At 37.2% G+C, this 27,205-nt stretch overlaps 1 protein-coding gene across 3 annotated transcripts; it reads left to right on the forward strand.

Annotated features, from left to right (window-relative positions):
- Positions 1-26,821, forward strand: dtnbp1a (dystrobrevin binding protein 1a). Of its 3 annotated transcripts, none has more exons than XM_082149677.1 (10): positions 1-396; positions 993-1,046; positions 2,876-2,923; positions 3,107-3,167; positions 3,249-3,381; positions 5,591-5,723; positions 6,740-6,762; positions 18,173-18,328; positions 18,932-19,075; positions 26,102-26,821. In XM_082149677.1, exons 1-10 carry the CDS (start codon positions 341-343, stop codon positions 26,392-26,394), a joined length of 1,101 nt encoding a protein of 366 aa, XP_082005803.1. In that variant the 5' UTR covers positions 1-340; the 3' UTR covers positions 26,395-26,821. The 3 variants fall into 3 exon arrangements, with proteins under 3 accessions (XP_082005803.1, XP_082005801.1, XP_082005802.1); XM_082149675.1 differs by having other exon boundaries at positions 2-396; positions 2,873-2,923; XM_082149676.1 differs by having other exon boundaries at positions 3-396; positions 2,873-2,923; positions 26,105-26,821.
- The last annotated feature ends 384 nt before the right edge of the window (positions 26,822-27,205 follow it).

The raw sequence follows: 27,205 nt of genomic DNA on the forward strand, positions 1-27,205 counted from the left end.
AACTAGTACAGGAAGGGCTCAGGCTCACGTTAGTAGCTACAGCTATCTGACAGACGACGCTGAATCACATTTTCTTACTTTGGGTAAACATTTAATGTTATGTTAATAATACAGTGATCCAGGTCCATTTTTGATTATTGAGATAAACACTGGCTGGATGAATCCAGCTAACGTTACTGTAGTCCTGCATACATTGTCCGACGGAGCAAAGCCCACAACGGGACATTAGGATATTGCCCTATGACATAGGATGACTGAAGCCCTCGTGAATGACTGTAAGCACACACAGATCTAACCTAAATGTCAAGCCTGTGTAGAGGAATTAAAGCAGCCCAAGGACATGTTTGAGAATTTCAGAGAGCGACTGCAAACGGTGCAGCAGGACTTCACATCAGGGTACGTATGAGCTGCCTGGCTGCTTTTTTACTATCCAGAGTCTTAATAAGGTGTTGAGATAGCAACATTTTATGAACTTTAGAACCTGAACTCATATTACATAATATTGACCTAACTTCTGCTTTGGCTTCTTGCCGAGAGTGTCCGCTATTCAGCAGAGAGTGGACGCTAGCTAATTAGCCTGCTAATAATCTCACTTAACGTTTCTTACAGCAATGAGTGTTGTTTGTTTTTGTCTTAATATTCACAAAACAAAGGCTGCTGGGTATTAAAAGACAGAAAATGTATTTAATAATTTAATATTTGTGGGATGAGGGACACGAAATGTTCAATGCTGTCAAGTTAGCCGGATGCTAACAACTACAATCTGGAATTGCACTAATAACTTCCAGCTGACTGTCATGTGATGGGCGAAACAACATTACTCCCTTTTATTCATTTTATATTTCCAAGTGACACTGGTGCATGTTTTATATAACGACAATAAACCAAAACATATAAATGTAACCAAACAATAAAATACTGTAGGTTTATATAACTAGGCATATTATTTGGATTTTAGGATTTTTACTGTGTCATATTTCAAAACTTCTCAGAATCAAGACCCTAAGTGACAAATCCAAGGAGGTGAAAGTAAAGAAAAAACAAAGGTAATGTGCTCTCTTGTTTTTGTTTTGTTTTGTTTTTTTAGACACACACACACACACACACACACACACACACACACACACACACACACACACACACACACACACACACACACACACACACACACACACACACACAAACCAACGTGTTTTTATATTAGGTGAATTGCCCTAATGTGGGACATTTTTTGCACTTCAGACTTCTGTGACATATTGCGATGTGTAACCAAAACATTAAATCCACACCCAATACCATTTAAAAAAAAAAACAGGATGTATCCTATCAAATCAAAAGAGAAAATTCAGATAACTTATTCATAAGATAAAATATAGACATATTAGTGCTCTTATTGCAAGTCGTCTGAGAAAATCGGCAGCTTCCTAATGTGGGACAGTTGTGTCCCCAATGTGGGACACTGAAAAATCTATGATAAAAGACCAAAAATCACATTGATACATGTAGAATAGTCAAATCTTATTTTATTTTAGATTCACTGGAGAGTAGATTTAGGGACATTTCATGCCCTGGCGAACAGTCTCAGCTGAGGGACCCCACCATCCTCAACAATCTGCCTATACTCCTCTATGGCTCTTTTCATCCTGTCCTGCCTCCACTGATTAAGTTTCTTTCTCTTATCCTTTCCCTGTTTATGCCTCTCTTTCTGCGTCTGACAATCTGTCCCTGTCTTTCTCACCTTTGCCATTGTGATCTAAAATACATTTCATTGAATTAATCAGATGCATAAAATAAAGTGGAATGGCTTTATTGGTTTTCTACTGCATTTTTAAATTCAGAGCTATTTTTCATTTTAAGTCAACTATATCTTTTACACATACATGACACATACATGACACACACACACACACACACACACACACACACACACACACACACACACACACACACACACACACACACACACACACACACACACACACAGAGAGAGAGACACACACACGTATGTAGGCATGCACAAGCACACATACAAACAAAAAAAGAGCCTTCAAACCGCACTCCAAGAATAAAACATTCACATGACTGTAAAAATCTGCATTAACAGTATTGTAATATTGCATTACAAGACTAAAACCATGTATATAACCATGTTTGTCCCACAAACCATGCCCCAACACACATTTTTGACTCATTGAAGTACTGTCCCACATTAGGCTGATCATGTTGTCCCGGATTTGGAAACCACATTTCCTAATGTGGGACTCTAGAAAATTTGATAAAAATATAAATTATATAGTTTATACACACAAAGTTAGACATTTCATAAGCATATTAGGCTAAAAAGTAGCAGGATTGCATTGTTTAAAATGTATTTAACTCCTTAATATCAAATTTGTTAAAACTCTATGTCAATGGCCTTCGGATGGTCTTCACACAAGGTGCCTCCTGTTTGATGATTGCTCCACCCTCAAATATGATTGGACATTTGATAGGACATCTGACACCACAGCTTTGTCTAACCCATAGTTTCACTGTCATTCATGTATTTATGGGGGACCTACAAACACTAGACCTTAGGTGTCCCACATTAGGCAGTGTCCCACATTAGGGCAATTCACCATAAATGAAGACTCTCCATAGGCGCAATTAATGGTTTTATTCTGGCTAATGATATTTTCTATACCCTAACCATAACCCTACCCCTAAACATAACACTCACAGAAAACGTTCTGCACTTTTTCTTCCACATTTTTTTCCCCTTAAATGTCACTTATATATATATATATATATATATATATATATATATACATACATACATACATACATACATACATACATAAATATATATATATAATGTCATATATTCTCCCAGAAGAGATGAGCACCTCCCTGAATATTCTGCTGGAGTCGAGTTACTCAGTCGGTAAGTTGCTTTCCTTTTTTGTACACAACCATATCAGAAATGTTAATGATGTCAAGTTATCAACAAAAATTTAAGTGCAATGGAATCAAAGGAAGTATTTTGATAAATATCTGAAGGTGATGAATGTAGTAATAACTGTTTTTTTGTTGTTGTTTTTTTATGTTTGGGCTTTTTCTTCACCAGATATGAAGACACTTGGGTGTCCCTTCATAAACGGGGTAAAGAGTGTGCAAAGGCTGGGGAAGTAAGTTCACACATATAACTCTGTACAGTTGACTCATTTGTGGGGCCATAACCATGGTAACTAAACCCTGTGGTCTGTCAGATGGTGGACGGAGAGGTTGTGATGCTGTGTGCACACTGGGAGAAGAGACGAGGAGCAGTGCTGGAGCTGCAGGAACATCTGCAGCAGATCCCTGCTTTCCTCTCGGACCTGGAGACTATCACCTCACGTATCGGTGAGACATCACACATAAGAATCTTAATCAGTGACAAATCAGAGGTATTCGTACAGGAATACTTAGATATTTATGGTATTGGTAGATAAGGAGGTTATTAATATTACTTTTAACTGTCATTTTAGTTTATTTGGATTAACTGACAATCTTCCTCTCTGATTCTCATTCGTACTTCCATATATTGATACTTTATCCCAAGCTGGCACAATGTGTCTCGACTTACCAAACTGGAACATGATCTGCTGTTAAGGGGAGAATTATCAGTGAAATATCACTTAAATTTCCACTTTTTTATCCTTGTAGAAAGCTATCTTAAAATAAAGTACAAGTCATATGGATTGTTTTCATGATACCTTTGAAATCAGTGCTTATTGTACATCTCATGTGGGCTTAAATTGAGCTTTTTCTGTGATAGTAGAGAAATAAGATCACCTTGACTGCCTTTGTAGAGTGTTTGTCTAGGCACAATGCTATCCACTCTGTGTGTAACTGTGGTACATGGTGGTAATGAGAGTGATTCCTGTGGAGCTCCATCTGCTGATGTCAGTAGCTGTTGTTCATGCCATAACGTTGCACCTATTGGCTTCAATCCTCAGACTTGGCTCCCTTACAAAGTGTATTGTGCAGACTGCCTACACAATAGCCAATTTAAAGTTGCTCTGATCGTTCAGTTGTTATAAGTGCTTTTTGTAGTGTTTTGAACAAAATGACTTTTTGTGGAATATGCATCTAGTTAATAGTAAATTTGTTACAAGCAGTTATATGCAGTCAAATTTTCATCTGAGAATCAGGTTATGCAGTTTAGAAGGTTTATACACTACCATTCAAATGTTTGGGATCTGTAAGAATTTTTTATGTTTTTCAAAGAAGTCTCTTATTCTCTTATTTGACCCAAAAAATGCAGTACAAACCACAATGTTGGGAAATATTGCATTTTAAAATGACTTTTTATTAATACATTTTAAAATGTAATTTATTCCTGTGATGGCAAAGCTGAATTTTCAGCATCATTACTCCAGTCTTCAGAGTCACACGATCCTTCAGAAATCATTCTAATATGCTGTTTTGGTGCTTAAGTAGCATCTCCTATTATTATCACAGTTGAAAATGTGCTGCTTAATATTTTTGTGGATGCATTTTTTCTGGATTCTTTGATGAATAGAAAGAACAGCATTTATTTGAAACACAATTTTAGTAACATCATAAATGTCTTTATTGTCACTTTCGTTTATTTGAATACATCCTTGCTAAAATACAATTATTATTATTTCAAAGAAAAAAGTACTGTACTGTATGTTTAACTGAAAGGTTTCAGGAAATGCAAGCAGTGATTTTCCAAGTGTAAATGGAATTTCTATACTAGTTACACTGGTTTGCAGTTTTATTAAGAAGTATGAAGTGGCCAAGTGTAAATACCACCTCCTCCACCATCTTTCTAATGCAAGCAGATATGAAATAAGGCATATCACGTTCCCTCTGAGAATCCAAAGCTCAAATTCAGAGAGAACTGCAAATTCTCATGGATTTTTAGGCACTTTTTAGTGTTGCCACTTGGTGGTGTTATGTAGCTATATGAAGTCCTGCCTTTGTGGAACTCGCACTGACAGCAAACAGTTTGCCTATATTTCTATTATCATTCACTTGTGCTCATTTTGTAGTCTGTAATGTAATGCATGTACAGATGAAATGGAATTCTCAATGGAAATGACAATATGTCACCATACCTTGCATTCTAAATCAGCACTGCAAAACTCCTTAGCTAGTAGCACATGAATTCAATATGATAGGATGCACACGTTATAGTGAAAGTGAAAAGTGAAAGTGAAAGTGAAAGTGACACGTGACGGCCAAGTATGGTAACCCATACTTGGAATTTGACTTCTGCATTTAACCCATCCAAGTTAATGCACACACATTAGGAGCAGAGTAGTGAGTAGTTAACACACACACACTGCAAACGTGGATACACACACCCAGAGCAGCGGGCAGCCTTTGTGTGGCGCCTGGGGAGCGATTAGGGGTTAGGTGCCTTGCTCAAGGGCACCTCAGTCATTTCCCACCGGTTCTGGAATCGAACCAGCAACCTTTGGGTTACCAGTTCAACTCCCTAACCACTATAGGGGCTTTGGCTTGTTTTCCTTTTTTTCCTGTACATAATATTTGCTTTAACATGTTATAAACTTCTTTCGTCTTCCATGTTTTTGCACAGCTCACATGGAGGCTGATTTTGAAGAGATGGAGAGTCGTCTGTTATATCTCGAGGATTTGTGTGCTCAGTGTGATCATCAGCGCTACAAACACTTTCAGGTCCTGCAGCTGGAAAACTACAAGAAGAAGAAAAGGTAAAAACAGCGTTTATTTGCTCTTAAATAAAGGCCCTAGACAGTTTAATGTGTCCATTATGTCTTTTAGCCAGTACTTTTCCTTTCTGCTGTCTTTTGTCCCCTTGGCTGAATTATAACCAGCCCTATATGTCAGAAAGCCTTTGTGCAAGGGTTCTGTAGGAAAGATAGAATGGAATTTAGGTGGTACTAGTTACCAGTGCATAAATGCATGGTTATCATAGCATCAAACACCCGAATCATCACATTTCCCCTTGAGCACTTGTTCATTCAGAGATGACTCTTCTGAAGGCATGCTGTGATCAGGACATGCACTGTGTACTGAATTTCATGGTCATTTGATCAGCTCACAATAACTGCAGAACATGAAGGTTCTGTCCATCAAGGATTTGCCCCTTTAACTTAATAAAGGAACAGTACATTGTCATTTTGACGATATTTTGCACCCTGGCAATGTTGAGAAGATATTAGGGCATCTGTATTAAATAAGAGTTTGTGAAACAAGCAATGTAACACCTGCTGTTTAGGTTGTTTATCATCACAAGGAAACTGCACACAGTGTGTTATGCAGATTTCACAGAAGCACTGAATAACCACACGCAGAAATAAGCTTAAATGAAAACATGCGAACGCCCTATTGCCCTTGTACTGTATGAAAACACTACCAAGCATGTATGTGTGTTGTGTAATCATACAGGCATTTTTTGATGCTGTGTGCTCTCGCTGTTTGAGCCTGTAGCTAAATCATACATCTCTGGCTTTGCCCAGTGAGTTGTAAAGCAGCTGGGCTCAGTTCTCAGTGCCCTTCTCCTTCTGCGTGTGGGTATTCATTAGTACAAACACACAGATGCAAAAGTTGTCAGCGCCAATGAAATGATGCAGCCTCTTTTTCACGGGAATCTGTGCCTGTTTTAAATGGGGCTGACTTAATGTGACATCTGGTGAGATCTTGTGCTCTAGTTGACTACCGTATATGTATTTGTTGTGTATGTAACTTTTTTTTTTTTTTTTTCTAGGAAAGAGCTTGAGTCTTTCAAAGGTAAGAATGATCATTTTTCTCCATCTCCTAACTCCACAGCTAATACAAATATACATTAATAAGTATGTTTACCAATATTTTATATATATATATATATATGTATATGTATATTAGTTTATAATTATTACATTATATTTATATTAACGAGACAGTAAAGATTTTTACATTGTTACAAAAATATTTCAAATAATATTTCTGTTCATCAAAGAATGGATAGAAAGAAATGTATTACGTTTTTTTCTCCCAAAAATATAATATAACAAAATATTAAATAGCACGGCTGTTGTCAGCATTAATAATAATCAAATTATTTAAGCACCAAATCAGCATATCAGAATGATTTCTAAAGTATCATGTGATTGAAGACGAGTAATTGCTGCAAAAAAATCATAATTTGCCATCACAGAAATAAATTACATTTTAAAATATATTAAAATAGAAAGCAGTTATTTTAAATGGTAATACTATTTGACATTGTTGATAATGTTAGTGTTATGACCTAACTTTTTTATGATCAAATTTTTTATGACCTATGATCTAATAAATCTAGACCTGGTGAGCATAAGGCACTTCTTTCAAAAACACTGAAAATGTTTTACCGAGCCCAAGATTTTGAATGGTATTGTATTTAATTAGTTACTTATAATTATGTAATCATACTTACTTAAAGTATTATAATTAATTCATTATAATTATATCATAATGTATATCATCTTATTATTTTATTATAATTTCTTTTACATCTTAAACAGATTCAAGAAGTAGAGAGATCATATGTACTAAAGAATTGTATGAAAATAAATAGTTCAGTAAAGGGAACGAGTCATTGACCACTGACACTATACAAATGTATTTAAAGATAGAAACAGAAACATTTAGTGCTGAACAATGAGAATAACCGTGTAGTACAGTAATTACCCAGGCGACACAAAGCAACCTCAGGGAGGGCAAAACTGCTCTAGTGTGTGGACACTGCTGTCTTTATTTGGTCTTATGATGCCATTAATTCCACACTGACCTCCAAGGGAGGCTGCCTGCTCCATCTGTTCATACCTACCGTCCGGAGAAAATAACATTCACTTTCATCATCGCAGCTCCTCCATGTATCAGATAGAGATGTTGTATTAAACAGAAATTGCCTTTAGGCGGCTATGCATCACTGTTCACATATCCGTGCCCTTTATCTAGAGAACATTTAGGTCATCTGAGTGTAGAGGTTATTTTGTAATTGATGCAAAAGTAGATGTTATTTTATGTATTTATTTTACATCCTAGTGATTCTACAAATGTCTTTGTCACTGAAAAAGTGGTAAAGACTGTTTATAACACTTCCTTTGGTACGTAGGTGGTGTTGCTTGAGATTGGCTCGTTGTTTGTGTGGGCAGTGTACTTCAAGACTTCACACCTCATACTTGATTATTTATTTATTTAGATTTTTAAATGATATTTTATGTTTTTATTAATTCATTTTTCCCATCTGGACAAGGAAGCTGTGGTTTGCTAGTATGTGCAGTGTAAAATGCAACGCTGAGATCTGTGAAAGACTTTTAGATTTATCAATGACTTTTGTGTGTAATGTGCTTTTGTGTCAGATTGCAGTGTTTTTGGCACTAACTAATGATTATTCAAACTAATGTTGACGTTATTCATGTTCTCTAATTCTCTAATTGTAATATTAATCATATAGTTGAGTGTTGAATAAAGTAGGCTATAAGATCGATTGATTAGTCCCAGATTGCAAAGCGATGAAGGCAAATATTTTATACAAAACTCAGATTTCTACAGACCCTCACCCCTATAACAGGATGTGAATGGTACGTTCCCTGCTTTCCTCCTCACTCCAGCTGCATCTGTAGCTCTGTGTCCCTGAGCAAGGCAATGTCTCAGCATTCCTGGCCATAGAGGAGCTGCTTCTGGAATAAAAGGAGTGGCTGCAGAATATAAGATGTTCGTTTAGCTGTTCTTCAGCCTCACTTTAACTGCAGTCTCAGGCTTACCAGTCCTGCTTTCAGCTTATCTGCACTCTTCAAGGAGAAATACAAAATGTCCACGTCGGGAACTCTGGACAGCAGCATGAGAGATTCTTGTAGGTTTCCAGACACTCTTTTTTTTAATTCAATATTGAGTAGATGGTTGTAAGGTTAATTTGATGTGCTGATGTATCGCAGTTCTGGCTGTATTTCAAGGGATCTGAATTGGTGGTTTGCAGTAATTGTTTGTCATCTTTGGGTTTGGCAGGCTTTAGTAATGGAATTTCAGCGCAGATTGGGATACATACTGTGGCTTTTGTGTCTGTATGCCTTTTCATTACCAGCCATCATAATGCAAGCCTTTGCAGTGCTTAGAATTATATTTTTTATAAAAGACTTTGGATACATCAAATTTAGAAATGTTGCTGTAAATCTGTTTGAAAGACATCCTTGCCATGGAGTTGTTGTAGTTATTTACTTGAAGTTAGGGTTAGTATTCCTGCTGTTCTATGTGTTGAGAGCATTGCGATAACATGACAATGTCTTAAAGAGCCAAAGTACTGTTTGCTTAACTTGTGTGCCCTCAGACTGTTGCCAATTGGTTCATTTTTGACCTGTACATTGGGTTGTAGAGCTGCAGCCTCTTGGTGGCTCATGTATTACAATCTCATAAAGTTATTTTAGAGATTAAGCATTCACTAGAGAGAATTGATATATTATATTATATTATATTATATTATATTATATTATATTATATTATATTATATTATATTATATTATATTATATTATATTATATTATACAGCGTGAGCTCTTGAAGCATAAAAGGAGGAGCGACGACATTATGGACATTATGTTATGTTATGTTTTGTTTATGTGTGTGCGGCAGTCGTCCGTGAGGGGCTGCCGCTTTTCCTTTCGTTTTGTTGTTTGTTTATTTTGATATATTAAAGTGTTTGAACGTTCGCCGGTTCCCGCCTCCTTCCCTTATCAACATACCTCTTTACACTTATCAACGCTGCCCCGCGAATTTTAGTAATAAAATAGCTCAGCAACTGAATCGCTACATTATATTTCTCAGCAACAAGGGGGTTACTTCGCTATTTTAAAGTAATTAAGCTCACAGCTTTGATGTTAATAGAGAGAGAAGCTGAACAGACGCAGGTACGAATCTCTTTCTCTCTCTCTCTCTCTCTCTCCCTCTCTCTCTCTCTCTCTCTCTCTCTCTCTCTCTCTCTCTCTCTCTCTCTCGATAATTAATTAAAAAATATGCTATAATTCAAATAAATGTAATCTTACACACTACTATATCTCTTTGTCTGATTGAAAGCAGGCAGAATGCTAGATCTGACGCGCCATAACTGATGAAAATAACCGTCAATTTTACCCTTCCGGTCAAATATTACGCTGCAAACATCAATGACAGCTTTAAGTTGTCAATGGTGGCAAATGACCATGGTATAAGCGGGATAATCCATGGCTAGCCGTGCATTAAACAATGTTAACTCCACTTTGCGTCGGGTGGTTCCTTGCCTCCATTTCTTGCATTAAGTAAGGGATAATCCACGGCTTGCTGTGCATTAAATAATTTTAATGCACGATGTGGAGACAAAGAACATCCCGGCGTGAAGCGGACCTATTTTCAAAGGTTGTATAGTTTGTGATTTGTGGGAGTTGTATGTTTTCTAACATAAAGTTAAGCTAGAACATTTAGGTTTGAAAAAACCTAAGCAAAGGGGTTACTCTTTATTTTAAAGGGGTGGTATAATGCCCTTTTCACAAGATGTAAAATGTTTCTTTGATGTCCCCAGAGTGTGTATGTGAAGTTTTAGCTCAAAATACCCCACAGATATTTTTATATAGCATGTTAAAGTTGTCACATTTTGAGGGTGAGCAAAAACGCACTGTTTTGTGTCTGTTCCTTTAAATGCAAATGAGCTGCTGCTCCCGGCACAGAGGGCGGAGCTTCAACAGCTTGTGTCATTTTACCTCACACAGACATGCACTGAAAATTTCGAAAACTTTTAGCCTTTTATGTTCAAACCGGAGTCAGATGATGTCAACGGAGTCAATGATGGAGAGGCTCAAGAAGAAGTGACAACATGTAGAATGCAAAAGGAAATCTCTGAATGGTTAGTTGATGAATTTATGTAGCTGATGTGTAGTTATCTTCTAGTCACTGATTAGCATATTCTGTCTTGATAATCTATAAATTGGGTTCAGGGGGCGGGTTTAATGTAAATTCTAGGGTTGGTGATGTCACATTGGAGGAAGCTCGAGTAGTCCCTACCAGCCGTTTGTTGTAGTCCTTAAAAAGTAATTTCTTTAAAAGCAAATATCTCCCTTTGCTTTGAACTTTGAGCATTGTAACTTTGCAGATGTTGTTTATGCTCAAACAGCAACGTTACACACTAACTAAAGTTAGAAAAGTGAAATCATAATCAACCACCCCTTTAAGGTGTCCTTGTTACAGTGTAATTATACATTTACTGTACTGAGTAATATCAAGTAACAACATGTACTTACTATAGGGTAGTGTTAGGAATAGGGGTTGGTTTAGGGTCAGTTGCTTGTAATTATGCATAATTTACTGTTATTACTACAGTAAGTACATGTAACCTGTAACAAGGAGGACACTGTAAAATAATGTTACCAGAAAAGGTTCTACTGACACAAACCAGAGACTATTTATAATTCATTGTCTATCCTAATTGACTGTGGTTGTTGGGCAGAGTAGTGATCTTGAACCACCCATATGTTGAAAGAAGTCAGTGTTCATACATTCCTCTGTCTCCTTCCTCTTTCTGTTGCTGGATTCTTGGGTTCTGTTCTGTGTGCGGAGGCAGGTCAGCTCATTAGAATGAGTCATTAACCTGTCTGGCTCATGGGCTGAACCTGCATCACAATCCGCTGCCAGATGCTCCACTGATTAGCACTGCATTTCTTCTGCTGCATTTTCCTAATAGAAGATTGATGGTTTTAATGAACATTGTCATCAGCGTAATCTAGCCATATTCACAGTGAGCAGACCATGAAACTGTGTTGTCGAAGTCGTAGCCGTGGTTCTGTCCATTAACCCTCACGAAGGTTCCTAAAGTGGGTATGAAATGGAAGTTGCTATTTATTTATTTATTTATTTATTTTTCCCTATTGTGACATACATCCGAGTGAAACGACTTTTCGAACAAGAAAAATGTAAGGCTGAACTTGATTTTGTCCATGGGGAATTGATTTGATGGTTGTGGTTTGCTATTGGTCAATCTCATGTGAGTGACAGGTTGTCCTGCCCTCACAGCAGTAAACGCGTCATCAGAGAAGAGATGTCGTTGCAAGAGGGAGGGGAAGTTATTTTGATTAATTATTACGGGGACACATGAATAAAAAAAAAAAAGTGCATGGATAAATATTCATAATATTCCATTAAAAATTTGATTTGTTCATTTTGATTTCATGGTGACTTTAACATGTTTCCCTCATTTCTGAGTAATGTGTGTGGAGGATGTGACAAGTATGATCAGAGAGCCTCGGGCTCACCCTGTGCCGTCAGCTATCATTAGCTGTCACACGTACGTAACGGAAAATGTGACGAAAGGCACAGCTTAACTCTGCAGATTTAGTGCTTTCATTCTGTATCCATGATTTAGTTCCCGTGGACATGTAATCTTTCAAGGGAGGAAGCTGTCCGTTAGCATTGCCATTCATCTTAATGGCACTTGCTCATATTGCGTCGGACAATCCACCCCTTACCCCACTGGTAGTATGGCAGCTCATGGGCGCTGCGTTCTGCTGTCAGTTTTTTTTTTTTTTTTTTTGAGACAATCACCTGAACCTCAGATGTATTAAGTAGAAAAAAGTCACTATTCATGGGGTATTAAGAACAAACTCAATCCCTTCACTAGCAGCTCTTCTGATCTGTGACGTCAAAGACAGCAGATAGGGACAAATATAAATCCATTTCATGCCTTTAGAGCCCTTCAAATAAGTTAGGAAAGGTGGCATCTACTGTAATTATTAAATAAAAATTAGGAATATATATGTTTGTGAGGTTCTTATCAGTCCGAATATGGAGCTGCTTTTGAATGGTCGTCAAAGGGAGAAAGATGCTTTTAGCAGCCAGATGGCATCTACCAGCAGGAGCTAACAGGCCAAACCTTGACCTCTTGGAAATTTCATGTTAGTAAGTAAAATGCATTGAACCTGCGCCATTGCAAGTTCCTTCTATTTCTTAAAGCATTAGCCTGCCCATTAAAAAGCTTGAATTTATTCCATTTAAAAGGAGAACAGCCATTAAATAAGGTTGATGTCACAAATTTAGACTTGCCTATGGAAGTCTACATGTTGGAGAGTCAGTATATGTATATATTTGCTATATTTTCCATATCTGTGTTTCCTGATACAGTAGTAATGGTAACTTAAAGCTGTGTCCTGAAGAAATTAATACTATGTCAAATAAATGCTGTCAACAAAGAGTCCTGACATTTTTTTATCATGGTTTCCACAAAAATATTAAGCTGCACAACGGTTTTCAACATTTGTAACAATAATATATGTTTCTTGAGCAGCAAATCAGCATTTTTTTTATTGGTGTTTTACCAATCAGAGAGATAATAAAAGAAAGACAATGCAGTGTTTGTTTCGACATACTGACCAAAAAAATACAGATGAAATTAAGCAGAGGTATTTCTTACTCTCTGATTCAACAAAAAGGGGAAAAGAAAAGAAAAAAAGAGAAAGATTATAAATGCTTGCTTCAAAACATACTAGTATATTACACAATAATACAAGTAAAAATAATATTAATGTAGTATGCATGTACAGTATGGTAGCACTATAAATAAAGTACAGCAAAAACTGTAAATATTACTAAGGAAAAGAAAACAAAAAAACACACAAAAAATAACAAACTTTACACCTTTTTTAAACAATCACTTCCAGCTGTCAAGAAAACCAAATACAATTAATTTGCCTTTTTTTTTTATGTACTCTGTTTCTTAAACAAACAGGGACGAGAGAGAGGACTAAATCAGCTAGGGTCAAATGCAAAGGAGTGGTTACATAAATGGTTATTTGTAGGAAAATGATTATTTTTTAAAGTGCAAAAGATAAGGTTGCCAAATCATATGAAATTGTTCTGTTCTGCCAATCATTGTAAATCAAATTTTTTCTATTTGAATAAACTGCAACAGGTCGTGCATCCAATGAAAGTAGCTGGGTGGAAAAGGATTTTTCCAGTTCATCAGTATAAGCCTGTTGGCAATTATTAAGCAAAAAGCTAAAGCGTTTGACTGTAAAGATGATAAGGATACCTTTGCGGGATTAAGACCAAATAGTGCCACTAAAGGGCACGGTTCAACATCTAACATGAAAACATTAGAAATTGACTTGAAGATTGATGTCCAGAAAGAGGTCAACGCTGGGCAAAGCTAAAAAGTATGATAAAGAGTGGCCGGGGCTTGTCGACATCGGTCACAAGTAGGATTGAGATCCGGGTTTATTTTAGACAGTTTAGCTTTCGTCCAGTATATTCTGTGTAACAGCTTAAATTGTATTAGTGAGTGACGAGCGCAAGTAGAGGTGGTATGACCGCGACAAAGGGCCTTTGACCATTCTTCATCAGTAAAAACATGATTAAGATCTGATTCCCAATTTTGCTTTATTTTAGACATGGGTGAAAAATCTGAGAGTGCAGTAAATGAAAAAATAGTTTTGTAAATATTGGAGACGGCACCTTTAGAGACTTTAATTTCTAAAACTTGATCAATCTCTTGTTTCAGAGAGTGCATGAGGAAAGTGAGAGAATTTATTTCTTATGAATTCACGAGTCTGAAGATATCTAAAGAAGTGAGTTTTCGGAAGATTACATTTGTGTGATAGATATGAAAAAGTTACAAAAGTATTATCGTGGAAGAGATCATTAATATTTACAATGCCCCTTCTAAACCATAATGCGAAGGCTCCATCTGAAATGGAAGATAAAAAAGAAGGATTTTTATGTATAGGAGACAGACCCGACATTTTCTGAAAGCCAAAGTGTTTTCTAAATTGTTGCCAAATTTTTAGGCTATGCAGAACTAAAGGGTTTGAAGAATAGTGGGAAAGTTTTATAGGAATAGAAGAACATAATAAAGCATGTAAAGAGACTCGGCTACAGGAGTCGCATTCTATTTCATCCCATGCCGGCACCCAATGACAAAGACCATAATGTGACTGACTCCAATATAAAATGCTATGAATGTTTGCTGCCCAGTAGTAAAATAAGAAATAAGGAAGTGCGAATCCACCTAATCTTTTGGGTTGTTGAAGGAATAGTTTCTGTATTCTTACTGGGCCTCCGTTCCAAATAAAATCTGAAATCACTCGATCTAGTGACTTAAAGGTAGGGTAGGTAGGAATTTTATAAAAAAACTTTTTTCCAAATTTGTTTAAACTTTCTATATATATCAATACATAATTAAAATGTAAGTACTCTGAAAAAAAGAGTATAAAAATCGAGTGACTCTGGACCGTTTAATCTGCATTAAACACAGCTCATTATTTCCATCCGGGATGAAACAAAGGATTGGCTTAGGCTCTCTCTCGCAACCATGGCAACCACCCTTTTGCCACAGGATCTGCCCACTTGCGCGCACCCGTTTGATTTGAGGAATTCAAGAGGCACGGAACCTAGGAATAGCAAAACAATGGCAGAGAAAGAGCAATCAAAATTCACATTACCGGCATATGCAGTTAGCGAAGGCAAACAAGGCAAAAAAAGGAAGACAGTACTAGAAAAGGTAATGAACAAAAAGTCTTTGGATCAACAAAGAAATAAAACGCGTGTCAATATCCTCGGACCCTAGTTGCACTGCCTCTTGCACGACCTCCTCTGCTTCGCCCTCGACCCCGGACCTGTCCTCGAGCTGACAATGCGGTACTTGTCTCTGGAGTGTAGTCCTCATCAGAGTCAGCAATGTTTTCATCATGGAAACTCTTACATGCAGACCACCGTATATGTTATGAATCTTAAACGAAATTCATCTTCATCACAGTGTAACTGATGGTAATGGAAAAACGTGTATCAATGCAACCTGTTTTTAGCTTTGCCTTATAGATATAACTAGCTCATTAGCGAATCAAAAAATATATATTTTAAACTTTACCAATGCTAGCTTGATAGTGAGTACTAAAATACATCTTATTTGTTTATATTCATAATGATAAAGTTAGATTTTTTTATTACATGATGTGATTCGGACATGATGTCACTGCATGCACTGCTCTCCTCTCCGCTCGTCTCAGGTAAATAATGCGTCTTCCAGTCGCGCATTCATGTGTTTTGGGGGCGTGGCTTTGGAAGGAGCCCAGAAGGGAGGGGGTGGAGGGAATGGAAATAATGAGCTGTCTTTAAAACAGTCGTGAGAGGTCTACAGACACTCGATTTTTATACTTTCTTTTTCAGAGTACTTACATTTTAATTATGTATTGATGTATAAATAAAGTTGAAACAAATTTGGAAAAGAAGTTTTTTAGACAATTCCTACCTACCCTACCTTTAAAGAATGCTTTTGAAATAGAAATAGAAATTTGGGTAAAATATTCATTTTTATGGCATTAATTCTACCTGCCAGTGAGAGTGGTAGAGTTTTCCACCTAGAAAGATCCTTTTTTGTTAGCAAAAAGTAATGATGCTGAAACAGAAAACAATATTTTAACAGTCATTTTAAATTGTAGGAATGTTTCACAATAATATTGTTTTTACTGTATTTATGATTGAATAAATGCAGCCCTCATGAGCATAAGAGACTTCTTTCAAAAACAAATGAACAAAAACCAACTTACTGACCCAATTTTTTGAATGGTAGTGTAAATGGTTAGAAATATTCCCCTTGCATATAGATTTTAACCTAAAATGTTGAAACAAAAGGTTATTTGCCATTTACCTTCATACCAGTTTTTATATTAACATTTAATTGGCATAGTAGTAAACAGGTAGTTTTATAACTTTAAAGAGATGGGATAATGATTCTGCTGTGAAATATTGATTTGACAAGCGTGAGGGGCAGAAGCAGGTTAGTAGTGCAGGTGGCATCAGAGGAGGCTGTCAACCAGATATCATTGCTAAACTAATGTCATGAAAATAATGTCATACATATTCAGTTTTATTTTAATGTGCTTGCATCATCTTCATTTACATAGCTCACTTTCGCAAGGCTAATGTTGTGCTGAAATGGGCAACAATGATTTCCTAGTGAACATGCTTAGATTCAGCCCAGCACTTTTATTTAACACTGCTCAACCAGCGTGTCTGTTGAAAAACTATATGTGACAGGACTGTAGTTAACACCACATCCTAATAACAGAGGTGCACTTCACAGCTTTGTCAATGGACTCATTTTCCTGACAATACACAGGATAACGGTAGACAAAGTCTGCTCTATATTTGATGTTGTTGTATGCAGACTTGCATGCATTAAATGCACAGAGGGTGATTAGTGACAATGTCTTGAAATACTTAGTGTTTAGGGAGTTTTAGGGGAATTATTTTGCATGATATCAAGTTTTTGGAGGTCAAATAAACTTTTCATTCTTTTCATTCCTTTTTTAGACTGTGACACCATAAGCTTTGACAGGATGTTTGTACCACATCTATGCATACATCACACCTATAAACACCACAGACGTGACATTCAAATAGCATAGGCAGACTTCCTGCTTTTTAGAGAAGAGTATGCACTTCCTGTGAAAGATAAAGTATTTCATTGCACATCTTGTATGTCTCGCAATAAGCGCACCCACTCTCGTGCCGCGTAGACAAAAGAAGCGTTGCGTTCTCTGCCACCCCTACTAGAAGATCATAACACGCTGTGGTAAGCTAGCATGCTGGAAAGACATTTGTGTAGGATCTTCTTCATTGTTGGGCTGTAGAAAACATGTTTGAAAATGTACACTGTTGTTTGAAGTTTAGATCTCAGAGGTTTGCGTTAGCAAATTTGCTAATAGTTTTGGAAAAAGCATGCATTTTTTATTAAATAAATGCATCCTTGGTGAATTAGTAGTTTTTAGAATATTGATAACATGTTGATATGAAACATGAAACTTATGAAAAATATATTACAGATCAGATACTTACTGTAGAAGATTGTTATACTTTATCCACAATTGTGGATTAACTTGACACAGCTGTGGCATCAGTAGGCAGTGGCCATTCAGATTGTTAATGCTTTCCTACTAAACTTGTTGAGATGAACACAAACTGTTGTTGTATGTAATTTGAATCTATATTTAGTGAAAATAAGTGTTATGTAATTGCTTTATGTGTGCTCAAGTGTTGTATGTTACTACAATGATTCTCTGAGGGTGAATCCACTTCCCTTTCCAGTTCATTTTATGCTTCCATCCTCCATTACTCTTTCTTCTCTCTGGCATTTTGTAACCTACTTGGTTTTTTATGTCTCTCTTTAGCGGAGCTCGATACAGAACATGCCCAGAAAGTGCTGGAGATGGAGCATGCGCAGCAGGTCAAGCTAAAGGAGCGACAGAAGTACTTTGAAGAGGCATTTCAGCAAGACATGGAGCAGTACCTCTCCACAGGATACCTCCAGATCACGGATAGGAGAGGTCAGTTACCTATTTTATAAGGACCACTTGTGCACATACTTGTTCAAATGCCTGAAATTAGATTTGTTATGCTCTCAACAACACTTTTACTATTCATATTTACTCTCCTCATGTAGTGCAATCTGCATTTAGTGGGACGGTGAGCAATGGTTTAGCAGTCAAAATGCAATGCTTTCTTTTTCATAGTAACCTTCAGAAAATAGCAGCAAAATAGTTTGAATTACAGCCGCTCTATATGATGTGCTGCTCACGGCTCTGTCCTTCCTTTTATGAATATTTAAACATACTGTTACTGCGTTAAATGCGAGGTTAAAGAGCTTATGCAAGGATGTTGATGGTCTTCTCTTTCCTCTCTCCTGCCTTAAATGCTGCCCTGATGTGTGAGGTATGCTTTCCCATGCATCCCCCGTTCTTCAGGACATCTTCTTTTTCCCAGCCTCTTCCATCCATGTCAATATATTAAATATATTGTGAAATTTGCTTGTATATTCCTGAACTATATCTGCTGTTCTGTAGGTTTTAAAGCGAGCAGATGGTTTGGTATTAGGATTCACAAAGTTAAAGAAGTAATTGTGGTTTGTTTTCTTTCATCTTCTGGGGCAGATCCAATAGGCAGTATGTCCTCAATGGAGGTGAATGTTGATCTTTTGGAACAAATGGATCTCACAGATGTGTCCGACCATGAGGCTCTCGATGTCTTCCTCAGCTCCGTAGGTGAAGAGAACAGCGCTCTCTCTCCTGACACAGGTCGGTTGTGCTCTTAATGTAACCTGATTTCATTTGTTTCTTTAAAAATGTATTTTGGTGCCTATGCACTTTGCACTTTTTCTGTAAGCACCAAAGTACCAAGCACCAAGCACCAAAAACACAAAACAAAGAACTACTGTGACGAATTCAGAATCAGAAACAGGATCAGAAACAGGATCAGTTTTATTGGCCAAGTGTGCTCACTCACACAATGAATTTGTAGTGGCATTGGAAATTTCAATACACTCTTAAATTATGTTTTGAAAACAACACAACCGGTGTTGTTTCTTAACACACTTTTGTGTCTAGATAAGGACAACACATTTTGGGCCCTATCTTGCACCCAGCGCAAGTGACTTTGTACACCGACGCATGTATCATTCCGATTTTGCACCCGCACAAAGCGGACTTTTCCCTCCACAGACGCACGTCGGTAAGTTAGGAAATACACTTGCGCTCCCAGGGGCGGTTCAGCGCAAAGAGGAGGCGTGTTCCGGCGCAAACGTTCCTTCATGCTATTTTGCAGGTTTAGAAAACAATTGCGCCACTAACCAGGAAAAAATAGTTTAAAGTCAATGGCGCGTTGCGCATGTTATTCATATGCTATTTTAAGGGCGCATGCTTGGCCATAATCAATGTAGCGTGTGCACAACGCGCACTTTGATTCTCTCATCTACACAGAAGCAGCAGTTTTCATTTTTGCAAATCATACATTATTACGATAGATAGATAGATAGATAGATAGATAGATAGATAGATAGATAGATAGACAATTTATTATAAAAGCATACATCTAGCTTACACATTTACCCAAATTATCATACGCCTGTTTAACCGAAGTTAATTTGGGTGGGTTTCTCCATTTCAATGTAACTTCTCTCTTTTACGGCCGTGACGAGAGCGTTGCTCTCCTTGGCTGTGAACCGCTCCTGGCGCGCGCCTGGCAAATCCGCCGTTACAATAGCAATCCGCTATGGAAAAAGCGCGTCTGCTCTTAAAGGGAATGTGAGATGGCGCTCTGATTGGTTTATTTCACGTTACGCCCAAACCACACCTATGAATAATGAAGCTACTTCAGACCAACCCATTTTAGATTTGCCGGGAAAATAGCAACAGCGCCGAGACCCGCCCACAAAGTTACTTGCGCTTTGCGCTTGACACTTGCGTTTCAGATCGTTAAAAAAGGGCTCCGAGTGTTACTTTTAAAGGGATAGTTCACTTTGAAATTCATTTTTGGTATGTTTTAGCTTACCTCAAGGGCATCCAAGATGTAGGTGTCTTTTTTTCCGCAGTAGTTTCAATTTTGATATTTTTAGGTCAAACCGTTCTTGTCTGTCAGTCATATAATGCAGGTCTATGGTCACGGTCTCAAAACACAAGCACAGAGTCCAAATTAAAACAATTCCCCGTCGTCCAAATTAAACAATTCCCCATCGTAAGTACACATTGATGGCCTAAGACACGAAACGAGCGGTTTGTGTGAGAAAACGAACAGTATTTATATCGTTTTTACCTCTTATACGCAGACATGTCCGAGTGATCTGATCTGACGTGTACGCAGACTGGTGCATAGATATATACACACTAGATGTCGCCTTGTCTACGGCAGTTCATTGGAACGAATGTCTTTAAGGCGACATCTAGTCATATAATACTAGATTATATGACTCCCCCCAAAAGTGCCTAAATAAAGTACAAAGGAGAAAGATAAATCATGTAAAGAGGGGGATCATAGTAACTGATGTGTTAAAATCTCTAAGTTCTGATATCATGTAAATGTTGGAGAAAGGGACCCCAGAATTTGGGAAAATTAATATGAGACTTTGCTTCAATAAATCCTGTTTTTTCAAGGTTTAAGACAGACCATCTTAGTAAGCCATCTCTGAAAACATGGGGGAGCAGTGGCTTTCCAATCCCTTGATATAATTATCTTGGCCACAACCATTCCCTGCATTAATGCCAGCTGCAAAAAATAAGGTAAAGAGGAAACAGTGTCCGAATAGCCAAGACGGCCAGTTCCATTTCAGGAGGGAAAGTTTGATCATATGCCGCTGAAGACCAAGAAAAAATATCTTGCTAGTAACTCTAGAGTTTCAAGCAGAACCAAAAAGAATGAAATAAAGTTCCCTCTGCACCCTGACATCGGTCACAAATTGGAAACACAGCTGGGTAGATCTTGTGAAGTTTGGATTTAGAATAGTGCAGTCTGTGTACAATTTTAAACTGAATTAATTGGAGTCTTGCATTGATGGAACAGCTATGTATTCTCTTCAAGATTTCAGATTTTCAACAAATATATTGATACCAGCCTCTTTTTCCCAGGCTACCCTAAGATAATCAGAAGATGTATTCAGCCTCTGTATTCAGACCGACCTACGATCGGTCAACGAGCGACGTCTCGTGGTTCCATCACAGAAAGCCACAAAACCACTTTCCAGAACATTCTCATTCACAGTTCCATGCTGGTGGAACGCTCTCCCCACCCTCATCCGGAATGCAGAATCCCTGACAACATTCAAAAGACAGCTGAAAACCAATCTCTTCCGTGAGCACTTAACCTTATAAAAAAATAAAATAAAAAAATAATTCCTTTCCCTTTGAAACATCACTTATCAGGCTTATGCTACTCTGAATAATACCTGAACTTCGTATTTTGAGCACTTCTTGCGTTGTTGTTGCTTTTGCCTCTTTATGATGACTCGCTGAATTTTGTCCTAATTTGTAAGTCGCTTTGGACAAAGGCGTCTGCTAAATGACTAAATGTAAATGTAAATGTATTCAACTGCGAAGAGAACAGGGAGACAAATTGGGAAACCATATGCCTAGAATCTAGTACTTGTTGCACCAGGTAATTGAAACAGTAGTCAGAGAAAGCCTGCTGAGCATAATGCCGATCAGCCGAATCTGCAAATAACGAAAAAAACGAGAGTGAGAAAGATCAAATCTACTAAAAAGGTGATCAAAAGAAGAAAGGTGACCGTTTGTGTACAGCTCGTTAAATGTAGTAAGACCCTTATTATTCCACATTAATTTTGGAAGATTCTATCACTCAAAGCGGGTATAAAATTCTCACTAATGGGAGAATAAAGGGAAGGCTGCGTGATACCAGGAAATGTCTTGATTTGTTTCAATATCCTTAAAGAACTATGCACTACAAATGTTTTTAGTAATGCTCTTTAAAGGAACATTCAAATTGGCTAGTAGTAAAGCTGGGAGAGAACTCTAGTTTACTCTAGTTTCTAGAATGAGAATCCATGTGAATCCAGCTGGGATAATCCACTGCACACTCATAAGAATAGGGCGATTCATAATTCCAATACATCAAAGCCCTTACGTTCACGGCCCAATAACAGTGTTGAAAAGATGGCATTACCAACCCGCCCAGCTCTTTAGATTTCTCTAAGTGTGCCTTAGAGATACGATGTGCCTTAAAACCCCAAATAAAAGAGAAAAGGATCGAATCTAGATTTGTAAAAAAAAGATTTCGTAAGATGGATGGTTAAAATCTGAAACAAATATAAAAAATTTGGAAGGGCCACCATTTTTATAGTATTAATGCGGCCAATTAACGATGGTGGAAAACCCTCAATTTTCCAATGGTAGATTTAAGGCTCTTTATTGCAGCCATAAAGTTAAGCTTAGGAAATAACCAATCGTAAATAAGTAAAATGATCCCAAATAATAAATAAAAAGATGTATTAGGAAAATGACTGCCAAGAGGAACAAAGATGCTTTTATTCCAGTTAATTGAATACCTGGAAAAAGAACCAAAATGGTTTATTAAATTCATTAAAGGGTAAGGAATTAATGGCGTCTTTTAAGAATAAAAGCAAATCATCCGCATATAAAGAGAGTCTGGTCTCTACAGACCCAATTGTAATGCCACCTAATAGAAGAATGGTGCTGAATACTTATAGCCAGTGGCTCCAGAGCCACATTAAATAATAAGGGACTAAGGCAACAGCCCTGTCTTGTCCCACGATAAAGAGGGACATAGTCCCTGGTAAGTATTGCTGATTTTGGGTTTGCATAAAGCAGGGGTCTCCAACACGTCGCTCGCGAGCTACCAGTAGCTCGTGGCCTGATTGGAGGTAGCTCGCCAAGGGCTCTTTTATCGCTCTTTTGCGCGCTCAAGTTCATTTCAAATAATTGAAGTGACGCGCAAATTTTTCCAGGCACAGTGAGTCAACATGAAGGATGGGGGTGCACCCAAACACTATGGGTGTTTTTTTTCTTCTCCGTAAATAAATCTTTAGCAGAGCAACAGCAAGCGTTTTTCGGTGGTGGAAATCCATTAGCTATTAAAACTTCTTTGTCGTTGTGGAGAGCGCACGCCACGGGAAAATCGGACCGAATTTTACTATTAGTAATAAAAGATAAGCTAATGTGCATTGTAAATGTCAGTAATTTATCTTTTTTGACTCATTCTTTTTATAAAAATGATTTAAAGGCTGAAATATGCGAGGTTTATCTTTTTATAAAAACTTTTTTGTCAAAACTTTATTTGAACTTGTAACGTTACATGTTAGTAGATATAACATGTTGCAAGACACTCCTTTAAAATCTGGCCATTCATTTTTAATGTTATTATTTTAATGTTTATGCTGTTTATTTGTTATTTGCTGGTTTTAGACATAAAACTTGGTGAATTGATTTATTTGTGTAGTATTAGACGTACTTTGAACAGGATTCTGTGATAACTGTGATCATTTTGGTCACTAAATTAAACTAAACACATAATTATGTGTTTTTACAGTATAATATGCAAAGTACAATTTTCTATATATATATTTTTTATCTCTGATTCTGTTCTTTTCTCTGACATTTAAGGGTGACATATATAGGCCCACAAAAACTATTTTAGGTCTAAAACAGTTTGGATAGTTGTTAATATGAGAGTTATGAGACATTATTTATTTAAGAGATTTCAGTATTGTATTACATGAGTAGCTCTCAGCCACTTTCATTTTTAAAAAGTAGCTCTCAAATGAAAAAAGGTTGGAGACCCCTGGCATAAAGCATCTCAATATATGTACGAAATTTTTTACCAAACCCAAACTTATCTAGCGCTGAATATAGCTATCGCCACTCGATCTGACCGAAGGCCTTCTCTGCATCAAGTGAAATAATGGCTGCCCTAGACCGCTGAGAGCCTACACTATACATAATTACATGAATTAATGAAGCAATGTGTTTGGTTAAAAAAAGACTTTGGCAACAATCTTCTGGTCACAATTAAGCAAGCTCAATGGTCTGTAACTGGAAGGATCTGTGTCATGCCTTTCTTTTTTCAATAATAAACAAATGTTTGCCTCGTAGAGAGAAATAGGGAACAGTTTATTTTTAAAAGAATGATTTATCATTCTAAGCAGTAATGGGGCAATTATGTCTGCATGAGCTTTATAGAATTCAATGCAGAACCCATCAGGCCATGAGGCCTTACCGTTTGAAAAGGACTTGATAGCCTTCAAAATTTAATCCAAAGTGAACTCTTTATCTAGCTCCTCTCTGGCAGCCTCACTAAACTTTGGAATGTCAATAGTATCAAGAAAGTCAGTCATATCTGAGTCAGGCACATTACATTTTGAAGTGAAAAGATACTTATAGAATTCTTGAAAGCAGACATTACTTTCCTTTGGCTTAGTTAACAGCACACCAGACCTTGATTTACATTTGTAAAATGGCTCTATTAGCCTGTATGCCTCTTAGTTGCACATGGTTTGTCTTAAAGCATATTAAAAACACTACATAGACATAAAAAACATTAAAAACTAGATTTTCACCACAGGGGGACTTTAAGTACATTAACAAAGTAAAAATGATTTGTTACTTTCCACCACTGCCGTGTATAGGTGTAAAATCCGCCTTGACCATCTACAAGTGATCACAAAATACATTTTTGAAAGCCTCTTAATGCCAAATACAGAAATGTTTCTTTCCTCCATCCAACTATGATGAAACTTGCTCATGAGAAGAATAACAGCTCACGAAGTTACACAAAGCAGCAGTGTGATTGGATGATAATTAACACATATTGTGTCGGACACATTTGCATTTGTTGTTGTTGTTTAAACACATTTAACACAAAATGATAAAACGTATTAAAAGAGTCATTAAGAAATAAAAATGTGTTAAGAAATAACATCGTTTTTTGAGAGTGTACATTAATACAGTAAGTAATAATTGTATTTATGTTATTTAAATATAGTTATTTACATGGGTAAAATAGGACAGTGGTTATGCAGAGCTCTGTTGTTTGTGCAGGTATATAATCAGAGAATGTATTCAAATGTTCTAAGAGCAGAACAAATTTAAAGTATTTATTGCATTCAAAGTCCAGATAAGATCCAAAAATCGTATAAAGATGCCGTAAAACGAATCCATATGAATCTTTAATCAAGTCGTGAATAGATATTAATCTTTAAAGTTTTGGTTACTTCCAGTGTAGGGACAGAAACCTCACAGGTTTCATTAAAAATATCTTTAAATTATTATAAATTTTTTTATAAACCAAAGTCTTATGAGTTTTTTCTCAGGATGTGATGCATATACAACATACATGATTAGAAATACACCAAATAAATGAAATATAAAACACTAAAAACTAAAACAGTATAAAACAGATACTCATTTTGAGATTGGCTAAAGATTACATTTAACAGCATTATTAATTATTAATATTTTTAAAGATGATCTTTTAAGTGAGCATTATAGAAGACAGTGAAGAAAATCTAAATATAAAATGTGCAATTATATATATCCAATGAGTGTGCCATTTAAAAATGGAAATGGAAAATATAGTAGTTTTCAGCTGTCCTCAAAAGCCATTGCGCAAAATACTGAAGATATTCCCTCTAGATCAGAGCAGACAATGCAAAAAGAAAGTGCAGATTTTGTCTGAGTGCTGGAATGACTGTGTGAACACGTGAGACTTTCATGGTATGGAAGTATTCAGGGTTGTGACTGCACTTTAATGCTAATTCATATTCTGAAATAGATGGTGTGACATATTTCCACCTTGTTCAGCAGAAGGCCCAGCTCTGGAACCTGGCTCATCCCCATCAGACATCAGCCTGAAGGTGCCCTCACAGACAGAGCTGCGGCAGACCGTGTCCTCCATCTCTTCCTCCTGCACCGACACCATCAGCGGCGTGACCGAGGGTCCGGATGAAGACGATGGCAGCGAGGAAAGCTGCAGCGGAGACTCCCCACTGGTCCAGTCAGATGAAGAGGAGGTGCATGCTGACACAGCCCTCATGGCCCTCCCAGAAACAGAGCTGCTCAAAAGCTCAGACGACAGCGACACGCAGGCCCTCTAGTGGCCATGCAGGGGGAAACGCACTCGCTCAAGTTGGTTTCTGGACATGAAAACCTGTTTTACATCAGTGCCCAGACAGAAGGAGTGCTGATGTCCAGCCAGATGTTTCTTCATGGCTTAATGCGACACTTTGAGATGAAGGTTTTGGGGCCTTGTTGAACGCTGTTTGTGCTCAGCCTTGAGAGCAGCTCTTTTCAGACTGTTAGCACTGTGATTTTTGCTTCATTCTTTCCCAAAACAAATAAATCAACACAACGTATGATACAATTCTTCATATTACCTGCTGCATCAGAATTATATAGAAATTAATAAACATTTTACAGTGTTCCTGCTAATATCACTGATGTATGTTGCATGAATTTGTAATGCAGAGCTCATTTTTGAGCCGATTGAAAGACTCTGTATAAATAAAATATACCTTGAAATAAGATGGGCCTCACAGACATTTCTCAGTGAAGGACTGATATTTCAAATCATAGTGATCTAAAGAAAATATCTTCCACCAAAGATTTCACAGTCTCCGGTATAAAAATAGCTGGGAACATTTGGACCATCTGTGGTTGCAAAATTTACAGGCTCCCTGTACAGCAAGCTGTTGCTCTGAAACCCTGTTACCTCTGTGGAAAAACACTGAATTAGCACGGTACCTGCAGTAAGAAGGAGGGTTTAAAAGGAAGAGTAAAGTCTGACTGCATGGCTTTTAAAATGTTTCCAAGAACTAGGGATGTTCTGCCGTTATTAGTGCACTAACGTTCACAAGTTTGGGGTCTGTATGATTTTTTTTGCCTTTAATTATAATTCTTAATTCTTTT

This window comes from Leuciscus leuciscus (genome assembly GCF_965113295.1).
Source record: "Leuciscus leuciscus genome assembly, chromosome: 20".
Classification (NCBI taxonomy): domain Eukaryota; kingdom Metazoa; phylum Chordata; class Actinopteri; order Cypriniformes; family Leuciscidae; genus Leuciscus; species Leuciscus leuciscus.